Genomic DNA, 10,917 nt, shown 5'->3' with positions numbered 1-10,917 from the left:
GAATATTTAAAATAATATATAATTATTATATTTTATTTAAAAATAAAATACACTAAACGGGACACTCGTTAATATAACTTAATTTTTAATTATAATAAGTGATGTAACCTATTGGGAATTTTTGATAGGATTTGTGTGTAATTTGTCATAAAATTTAAAGCGCACTCTAATAAATAATTAAGAAGTCAAAATAAACATATAATTAATTCCTCTAAAAATAACATAAAATCAGTAAATTAATTTTTAAATAATGTTCACTTATATTCCGGCGTAGGAAAGAGCCGTTCGTCTTGAAGACAGCCGAACAGACATTCAAGGCTTCGACGGCTTTAGTGAATTTTAATATTTAATAATAAATTTTAATATTTAAAATTTAATAATTTATATCAATAACACAAGTTATTACATTATTAGTCACCTTCTAGAGTCTGTTAACTTATTAAGTTACTTTATTTTATTAATTTAAAATATTTTAAAATTTTAAAATAAAGTATAATAGGAATATATATACACGTGTATGTATAGAGTAATACAATAGGTGGATTAGTAGAGGGGGAGAGAGAGAGAGAGAGCGGAGGAGGGCAGAGTCGTCATTTCGGTATGGGCGAGATCTCACTTTTTGGGTGGTGCCTGTGAAAGGATTGAACACAGTAAGAAATTGAATTGAACACACACACAGTGATCTCTAGAGAGAGAGAGAGAGAGAGAGAGAATCATCTGGATTTTCTGCAAGTACATTTCTCTTTTCGCTGCCGGTTCGAGCCATTCGGGGGTTTGGAGAGGAGAGCAGAGCGATGGAGAGAACCACTCCGGTGAGGAAGCCTCACACATCCACCGCAGATCTTCTCACATGGTCCGAAACGCCTCCGGCCACCGCCTCCGCCGCCCGCTCCTCCGCACCCCGTTCACACCAGGTTTTCCATCTCATGGAGCTTTGATTTCGCCTTTTTTTTCTCCTCGGAAAATGTTTACAGTATATTGACTTGAGGTTTCGGTGGGATTTTACTTCGATTTCATTCTTCTTCTTGTTTCCCTTTGCGGTTTTTGCGGATAAATGTCTCAGCCATCGGATGGGGTCAGCAGAGTGGTCTTCGGAGGCCAGGTTACCGATGAGGAATTTGAGAGTTTAAACAAAAGGTGAGAGATCGTTCCAAGCTGATGAGATGAAAAACTAAAACAATTCGTTTGGAAGATGTGTGTGTGTGTGTGTGTATATATATATATTTATGCCTGCTCCTAATTTTTCTTAAAATTCATGAGTCAATGAATGCCTTCTTCGGTAAAGTTTCTTTGGAAAATTTGTCTATTTGTTTTGTTTGCTGGTTTTGGGCTCTTATGTGTTTTGTCTGCACGCCCTCAAGGTTTTCACAATGTTCACTTTTGGTTTTCCTATTTATCTTTATAGTACATTTTCTTCAGTTCGGAGATTTTGCACTTTTTCAGTGATCTCGCTCTCTGTATCTGGTGCCGGCCTAAAATTTCTGATCTATGGGGTTGGGTTTGGATGCCCAGATCTTCTGTTTGCCCCTCCGTATGTGGTATAATGTGGTTTCTTTCCTACGAGTTCACTTGATGGGAAGTGAAATACTTTCTTTAGTATAGATGTCTTGGTTGGTTGGTTCTACATCAAAATTGGTAGTATTTTATGTTCCTTAAGTCCTAGTTTTTTTCTAGATCGACCCATTGAGGGGATTGGAGAACGTATTTTTGTAATCCAATTTACTTGTCTAACTTAATTTGTCTTGGATATCCAGGGTGACGGATGAACCTTCCCATTGGCAGGGTTTGGTCTATGTCCCCCTTATGATTCATAAACGTGAACTCATAATTAGAGTTAGTGACTCAAGTCAAGAGTAATGGTTTTAGTTATTATGAGAAAGGCAGGGGCGGAGCATGACATGTCATCATGGGGGCCAAAGAGCTCATTTATAAATACAACTATATTCATTCATACGTTTTTAGCATAGTCTCAACCAAAATACAGTGCTTAAGGTAAAAACAAAAAACAGAAAATGTTTGTGCTTGTTATTTGTACGAAACTATTACACTTACTCTTTCTTTAGTGTTAGATATTGGGGGTCATTCTTACAAAAACTATAAATAAATTCTAAATGCCACGTGAAAATCCATGGTAAGAAAAAATTTTGACAGATAGGGGGCACGACGAACCCCCCCCCCCCCCCCCCCCGGTGGGGCCCATCCCAACACCATCCACCATTGGACAAGGGGGCGTTGCACTTTCTGATGGGCAAAACTATTCACTTTACAGTATATTGAGTGAAATCAAACGATTTATTTCATATTCTGATTTTCAGGGTAGATTTTTTGATGGATATCTAAGTTATTTTTTGTTCTCTTTTTCCTAACACACTTAAAGTTCTTTTAAAAAAAAAATTTCCCATGGGTAAGACAAAAAACAGGACAAACTGTCAAATTTTTGGGTTGCTCTTGAGGTTTTGAAGAAGAATGATCATTATTTAGCCATGTCTGGACATTAAGCTTTCTAATTATCTGAAAACTATTTTACATAACCTAATCTTCTTAATCCATCCAAACTGAAAGTGAGTAACTTCTAAAGTTTTCATATTTTTCATTTAATTTTGTGGTGGTATCTGGTCTCCCTAATAGTTCAGGTGGCACAATCAAACCTTCTGATATGTCCATCTACTGCTTTTGTATGGCCATTTATACACAAAAGTATGAGGTGGAGATGTAATAGTTCAGGTGGCACATTCTTCTTCTGCAAATTTATTCTCTTTCTTCTTCATTCTTCTCAATTTTATTGGTGTTCTACATCACAAGAGTTGAGGTACTCAAAGTGAACCATCATCATCATAAAGCAAATAAGAGTAATGTATACTACATTTGGAATCATCATAATAGGAGATAGGATATGTTACCTTATACAGGTCATAATAAGCGTAGGGATAACTGTTCTAACCATACCTCTCAGATGGACTACAAGTGAAAGTTTGGCCCTTTTTTGCCTAGTATACCATCCTCATATGCTAAGTCACAATTACGGTGTTTCTAACAATAGGGGTTTTGGAAACTTGATTACTAGTTGTTCACCATTAACTTTCATTACGAGGAACAATAGAAAATAAATAAGAAGGTAGTAGAAGAAAACGAATTTCAGATTATTAACCACTAAGAATCTAACCATGAGGTAACTAGAGGAATTGTTATAGCAGTTAAGGAAATCCAAAGGATGCTCGGAAAGAAGCCTACCAAGAAATTAAAGAATCTCATGATGTTTTTCTGAAGGAATTCCTAAACCACCTTCCCTGTTTGCCTGTTCCTCATCATTCTGTAGATGGTGTCTCATGAGTAATCCTTCCTACTTTGCCTCATTATATAAGGGACTTGTTGAACATTTTGAGTTTTATAAAGCAATCAACAAACTATGGGCTAGTTCACAATGTTTAAATGTTGAGGATATTATTACATATAAATATCATTCTGCTTCTCTCACTGAACTTCTTGTTGGTCCCTTCTATTATTCTTAACAAACTCCAGTCCTATTACAATTACTTTTCTGTTATGCACTCAAATATAAAATTGGCATTGATGACAGCACGAATTCCAGTGATGTGGATCTAGAGCAGTCAGTAGGGTGGCAACAAAAAGCCATCCAACCAATTTCTTTATAATTGGATCATTGAGCAGTAAGGACCACCAGACTGAGGGCGAGTTTTTTCTCCATCAGGGGAGAATGATAGGACATTGTTGATTTTAATTTAGCTAATTTTGGTTTAATTTATCATAGATTATTTTGGTTTTAGAGTTATATTTTGTTTGGATTTTAGATTCTTACATTATTCTTTGGTTAGGTTTTTTATCTTCTATCATGGTTTCATTAATTATGTTTCAGTTAGGATTAGATTTCCGCCTATATGCAGGTGTACAAATGCATTCTTAAAGTCACTCCCTAATTGCTCTCTCTCTCTCTCTCTCACACACAGAGAGAGAGAGAGAGAGAGAGAGAGAGCTTTTGCTTCTCCTTTTCTTCTTCAATCTTTCTTTATTTTCACGCTATTTTGCGTCAAGACAATAGGTAGATGGTTTGACACTAAAGGAGTTTACATTTATGTTTGGCTGTGTTTAGAAGATCTGGCTGTTTCTTTTCTGTGTATCAAGATATGATAAAATCTGTAAGGTAAAAATTGAATTGCTTAAGAAATTCAGACCATGTGATTTGTCGTATGTTCAGATGAAATTTTCCCTAGGGATTTTGTATTTCTAGTTTCATTCATCAAGTAGTAATTGATCAATTGAGTCCTTTTCGTTTGTATGGGTTGCTGCTGAAACAGTTAGCTTTACAACATTCCAGGAAACCTTGTTCAGAGTATAAACTAAAGGAGATCACTGGTAGCTCCATTTTTGTAGCTGAAGCAGGAAATGATACACTAGAATCTGATAGTGCTACTCTAAGTAACAAAACTGGATTACGTATGTACCAGGTATGGAAAAAATTTTCACTGTTGGAAATTTACACATTATGGAATCTCAGTCGTCAATTTAGTATATGAACCATGTAGTACATCATAATTCACTATTTATATTTCTAATGGTTGCCTGTGATCAGCAAGCTGTTGCTGGAATCAGCCATATCTCTTTTGGTGAAGAAGAAACTGTTTCTCCCAAGAAACCTATCACACTGCCTGAGGTGGCAAAACAGCGTGAATTGAGTGGGAATCTTTTAAGCGAGTCTGAGGCAAGGTTGAAGAAGCAACTCTCGGATGCAAAATGTAAGGAGCTTAGTGGCCACAATATCTTTGCTCCCCCTCCTGAAATTCAACCTCGACCATTGGCTGCTCAAGCATTGGCATTAAGAGAAAGCATTGAAATTGGAGAACCTGCACAGCGTAATGTGCACACATCTGTCAAAGTTTCTAATGTAAGTGAATTGTGCAGGTGCACAAATGCACACTTTCTTATTTTTTTTGGTTACAGGATATTTAGTCCTTCAGCCAATTACTCCCTCGAGTCTGGAGACAGGGTTTGGTAGGGGCCATCATTCCACCAAGTGAAAGTAAACCTTGTGGACTGATGGCTGGCCATGAGGAGTGTGGGAAGGTTTAAACCTTCAGCCTCATGCTTAGCATGGGGTGTTGGTCACCACTTGGGACACCATTGGTGGTTAAATGCACATTTTTCTTCTGTCCATTTGTTATAGGTGGCAGTAATTCTGAGGTTCACCATGGGAAAATTACAAACACCCAGTGAGAAATGACCAAAAGAAGGTGATGAAAATAGAGGAAAACAAAAGAATAATTTGAGGAGTAGGAAAGAAAGAAAAGAGTTAGAGAAGAGGAAGATGTTATAATCCAAAGGAGGAGAAAAGAGGAGATTCATAACTAATATTTTGTGTATTAATCAATCTTATAAAAACTAAAAAAAATCTTTAGATAGTGAGTTGTTTATAACTCACATGAACCTGCTAAAATTATGAATTCAATTATGACAGGAGTAGGAAAGAAAGAAAGGAATTAGGGAAGAGGAAGATGTTATAATCCAAAGGAGGAGAAAAGAGGATATTCATAACTAATATTTTGTGTATTAATCAATCTTATAAAAACTAAAAAAATGTTTAGATAGTGAGTTGTTTCTAACCCCTGAAGTTCTTAAATAAATAAAATTCTAAAATAATTTGAAATCTTCTTCTGCATCATTTCAGCAAGCTAGTGTTTATAGACTGGAGATACATAGTAACTGATGCCAAACATGGATTGACCTGATTCACTTTAATTTTAAAGTAATATACTTGTATGCTTATGTCTGAGTGTGTAGTTTGATTGGCCATATTTACGTCACAACAATCAATCTTTACTAGGCATGCTGCTACCATTGTATTAGTAGGGATTAAAGATCATGATCTCTTTTGCAGCATATACTTCTTTTATATGCTTGTTTTTTTTTTATTTATTTTTCTCCCCATGTTTTATCTGACACAACTTTAACTTTTTAACTAATTCATAGCCTGCTGGAGGTCAGAGCAGTGTCGTGTTTAGTGAAGAACCTGTGACCAAGACAGCAAAGAAGATTCATAACCAGAAATTTGCAGAGCTGACTGGGAATGATATTTTCAAGGGGGATGCTCCTCCAACATCTGCTGAGAAACCTTTGAGTTCAGCAAAGCTTCGGGAAATGAGTGGCAGTGATATTTTTGCTGACGGGAAGGTGGAGGCTCGAGACTACTTTGGTGGAGTTCGTAAGCCTCCTGGTGGCGGCAGCAGCATTGCATTGGTGTAACCTGTTAGGTCTAACTCAATGACTTCGCATATTATACCTCTCCATCTGGTTTTATCTTATTTAGGAGAATAGTTCTCCTACCATTTGACCTTGTGGGTTTTGTTGTTGTAGGTTTTAACATGTCAACCGGAGCTATGGACTCTCGGCTAATTGGTTTGTATGTCCATAAATCTGTCTTTTCTGGGGGTTTGTCTTACCTATTGGGCTCATTTTATATTATGTTGCTTGGGAAGCTCATTAAGTGTTACCTGTTGCACATTTGAACTAGACATAATGATAAATTGTTCTGTGATTTGCAATCTAGTGGCATCATATATTTCATTCGAATCTTCAAGAGACTAACACACACTGGGTAATCAGCCAATTGATTAGATCCTTGGCTTGTTTCAACTTGCATTGTTAAGCTCCATCATTTGATGGAATATCATGGAGATATGCTTGAATGCTGGACAGAGAGCTTATTGATAACATCCTAGGAAAAATATATTTAATAATAATTGTGTCTGGGATGTGGTTTATATATTATTGAAAATGCATACGACCATAATTTAGGTGGTGTTCTCGTTATGTTTTAGTTTTGAATTTTGAGTTTTGAATTCATTTTGAGTTTTGTGTTTTGAGTGTCTATTTTGAGATTTTTGAAAACGCATTTTTTTTTTGTTATTCTGAAAAATTATTTTTTAAAACAGAAAATTAGAAAACGTGTTTATTTTAAAATTTTGTAAAATACTATTTTATGATATTTTATTTAAAAAATTTCATTTAAAGTAATTTATATCAGTTATAATAAATTATAAATTCAAAAAAAAAAGAAATAAAAAATCAAATTTACTATTCAAAGAAGAAGTAAAATGAAAATTAGGCATCAAAATAAATTTAGTATTAAAATGAAAAATGAATACAGAGAATATGAGGAGCAGAAGGAAGATGAAGATCGGTGAAGGGAGCTGCGATTCGAATGACAGCAGTGGTTGGGGTGGTCGGTCGACGGCAGTAAGCGACGGCTAAGGTTGTCGAGCGATGGCGGTGGGCGGTGGCGAGCGCGATGGTTGGTCGTTCGACAGTCGAACAGAGAGGAGACAGTGATGTTAGACGCGATGCAATGGGAGCGACGGTGGGGCGATCGACTGAGCTCGTACGGTTGGTGGCGGGCATAGTCGACGGCGGTGGTAGCAGTGGTAGTGGCGGATGCGGTTGATGACGATGGCAGAGGCGGTGTTGTGTTTTCGCTTTTGCGATTTTGAGTGTTTTGGAGAGAACTCGAAGAAGAGAGGAAAGAGAGAGAAGAGATGGGGTCTACCAGCGACGGAGATGGCGGCTTTCGACGATGGTGGGTGAGGTCGATGGAGATGGCAGCGTGCAGTGTTTGGTCGAGGCTTGAGAGAGAGAGAGAGACGAGATGCGAGATTGGAGGTTGGGGGTGAGGCGCTGTGTGCGATTGTGCGTTTTCCGTGTTTTGATTTTTTGTTTGTGTTTTCACAGAAAATGCCCAAAACAACAAAATGTTGTTTTAGGTTTTCTTTACAAATTTTTTCTTTATTTTCGAAATTGTGTTTTTAAAAACAGAAAAGAGAACATGTTTTCAATGTTTTAAAAAAATTGAAAATTTAAAACGGGTTAAAAACGGCAAAGAGAATAGGCCCTTATCTTTTCTTTTCTTTTTGGGTAACATTGCCTCTATTTGAAAAGATAAATAACGGCTAACCCTTGAATTGACACGTGGTCAGCCACCTCTAGTAGTTTTTTTTTTTTTTTTTTTTTAATACAAAGGAGGCGTGGACGGGGAGAAGCTATTTTTAAGAATTTAACAATCATTTCCTCGTCTACTGATGCTTGGGTAAATAAAGGTGAAGGTAAGGTTAAGAATGGTTATTGTTAGTTTGAAAGAAGATAAATATATTTTAAAATTGAGTTAACATGTGTAGTACAATGCATTAAAATATTTAAATTATCCCTTCACCCTCTGTTGAACCTTGTCGATCGACTTCAACCCCTCATAGTTGCTATCGACGTCAGTCCCCCACAATCGCCCTCGTAGTTGCAGTCATCGTCTTTGCCATGGTCTTTCTTTTTCTCCCGTAGCGATCGTTCATTTGATCGGTTCGTCTTCTCTGATTGACAAACTCCTGCAATTGAAGCAGAAAGACGGTTGGAGGCACCGCAAATCCGACTGTCAGTCTTTTTTTTGTCAGTTGACCTCTTGCTTTGGCTTCTCAGTCGGTGGTGCTTTTTACATCCTCTCATTTTTTGCAACTTCATTGCTGCTAGCAGCCTTGGTTGCCAGTAGTTGTCCACCGACTACACTTAATAGGAAGCTTTGCCTCCATTGGCCACTCAGCATGCTCGTTGCAAGCCGTACCTTCATGCTCACTGCAAGTTGCAAGCTAGAGGCTTCTTGTAGTCGCCATCAGAGAAGAAGAGCAACGATGGTGGAGACGGCCGGTCATGGCGAAGAAAAAGGATGACGGCAGAGACAGCTGGTCATGGTGAAGAAGAAGGACCATGGCAGAGATGAACGATCAGAGGCATCTTCGATCTTCTCTATCAACCGATCTCTTGCACACGTGTGAGGGGTAATTTAAACATTTCGACAAGCGAGCGTGTTACACATTCTAACTGAATTGTGTGATTGATTCTAAAATACATAATTTAAGTACAATGATAAAAATATGTATTTGACCTAAATTTTAGAAAATAAATACATTTTTTCTCCCCATTGTAAGAAAATCATATTCAATGATTTTGCAACATAAAGACGCACAAAAAGAAACACATAGTTTAAATTTCCCCTTCTTCTAAATGATGTTAACAAACAAAAGGGAAAAGTAAATTATGTACACACGCAAACTCCATATAATATATAAACCGCATACCAAAAATAAGTGTGGTTAGGCGTGGGGTTACCTAACATCCCAAACACAATTGTTGCTAATGCTAGGAATATATGTATCACCAACAATTAATATTTTCTACCAACATTATATTTCATCTCCACTTGATGATGTGGGAAATGATATACTCTCTCATCCAATCACGTAACTCCAATTAAGGTGCTTATAGTAACAGTAGATGAGTGTAAACACATCTGACCTTAAAATAACCATTTTCTCTCTTTGGTTTTGGCCTTAGCGCTGGCGATTCTTCTCACCTCCCACTATATATATATATATATATATATTTGACTCAAATTCGGAATCCAGGTTGCTAGTTTGCAAGTTCGAGACCAACCCCATGGGTTGGTCCATGGTTGAGGTTCAACATTAATGGTTCAATCTTTGAAGTTGTCGATGGTGGTGGCCGACTTTTTATTTTCTATTTATTTAATAATTACATAGATAAGGACAAAGTGATACTTAGAACAATTTCAACGAGAGTTGCCATTCGAGGTGTCATCTGCGTAATTGTCAAAATGGCATCCCGAAATACAAAATGTCCATTCCAACGGGAGTGACATATGAAGTTGCAAAATGATAAATTCCCTCCCCTTATACCATTTTTACAACTCCTAGAGAGAGAAAAATAGAGATTGCATTTGCTAATCAAAAATCCAACGACTATATTTTGTATTATATATATATATACATGAAATAGTGGAGGGGAGACAGAGCAAGAGAGAACGAAAGACAGAAAGCGAGGCGAGCAGTGCTAAGCGATAAGAACAACAAGGCGAGGGTGAGGGGGCGAGCTGTGAAAGATAAGAGAGAAAAAGGAGAGGCACAAAAGGGAGAAATGAAGTTTTTGTAGAAAAGCAAAAAGTTATATATAGTCAATTATATATATATATAATTGTTTTTATTTTAATTAATTGATAGAATTTATTTTAATTGATAATTTGAATTTAAAATTTAATAAAAAAATATTAAAATATTAAAATGACACTTCTATTTTTAGCATATGCCATTGGAGTAAATTTATCTTTTAAATATGCTATAATACTATTTAAAATTATAAATAGATATTTTAACATCCCAAAATAGCACTCCCTAGAGATGCTCTTAGTGAATAAAGTTACCCAAAATTATTATTATTTTCAAAGTTACAAGATTTTTTTTTAATCTTTTTAATAAACATAAGAGGTGATGGGTGTAATTTACTTTTATAGTTGACTTTAACAAAGTAGCACTCAAGTAGGACTCGTGTGCCATTCATCTACTATCATTAAGCTATCTCTAACACAATTTCTTATTTTACTTTTTATTTTATTATAAATAATTTATTTTCTATTCTGATTTTACTTTAAAAATTATGATTATTTCAACTACGCTCCATATTCTCTGCTCTATTTACCTCCATATTTTATTTATTTATTAATAAATTTCAATTTCACTTATTTTACCTTACTTATAATTCTAACTACTATAAAAATTTATTATTTATTTATAATTTAATAAAATATAAAATAATCAAATATACACATACATAAAATTAATAATCAAATACACATACACAAAATCAATAATAAAGTACACAAAATAATCAAATACGCAAATACACAATATCACTATCCAATACAAAACCATTAAAAAAATAAACGCAAAATCACAAACCACACGTTTTGCATGAAGAAGACGCTGTTGTTCGTTCTGCTCGTCGTCGCAGCAGCTTCCGCTGGTTGCTGCCGCCGCCAAATCTAGAGATAATTGCCTGGATCTGCTCTTTGTT

At 35.9% G+C, this 10,917-nt stretch overlaps 2 protein-coding genes across 3 annotated transcripts in view; both read left to right on the top strand.

Annotated features, from left to right (window-relative positions):
• Positions 1-614: 614 nt before the first annotated feature.
• Positions 615-10,917, top strand: part of LOC127808159 (uncharacterized) — a 25,660-nt gene continuing 15,357 nt past the window's right edge. Inside the window, exon 1 of the mRNA XM_052346568.1 lies at positions 615-706. The gene's annotated coding sequence lies outside the window, so the exon portion shown is untranslated. The remainder of the gene's footprint in view (positions 707-10,917) is intronic.
• Positions 690-10,917, top strand: part of LOC127808158 (uncharacterized) — a 25,585-nt gene continuing 15,357 nt past the window's right edge. Inside the window, exons 1-6 of one of the 2 annotated variants that reach the window (XM_052346566.1) lie at positions 690-914; positions 1,064-1,137; positions 4,334-4,463; positions 4,589-4,900; positions 5,983-6,263; positions 6,367-6,582. In XM_052346566.1, the coding sequence (XP_052202526.1) occupies positions 795-914; positions 1,064-1,137; positions 4,334-4,463; positions 4,589-4,900; positions 5,983-6,255 (909 nt within the window). In that variant the 5' untranslated portion in view covers positions 690-794 and the 3' untranslated portion in view covers positions 6,256-6,263; positions 6,367-6,582. Of the gene's footprint in view, positions 915-1,063; positions 1,138-4,333; positions 4,464-4,588; positions 4,901-5,982; positions 6,264-6,366; positions 6,583-10,917 lie in introns of those variants that run through there. The other variant, XM_052346567.1, reaches the window with a different exon arrangement.

Source organism: Diospyros lotus, chromosome 8, assembly GCF_014633365.1.
Source record: "Diospyros lotus cultivar Yz01 chromosome 8, ASM1463336v1, whole genome shotgun sequence".
In the NCBI taxonomy this organism is placed as follows: Eukaryota; Viridiplantae; Streptophyta; class Magnoliopsida; order Ericales; family Ebenaceae; genus Diospyros; species Diospyros lotus.
This window is presented reverse-complemented; position numbering and strand designations above follow the sequence as displayed.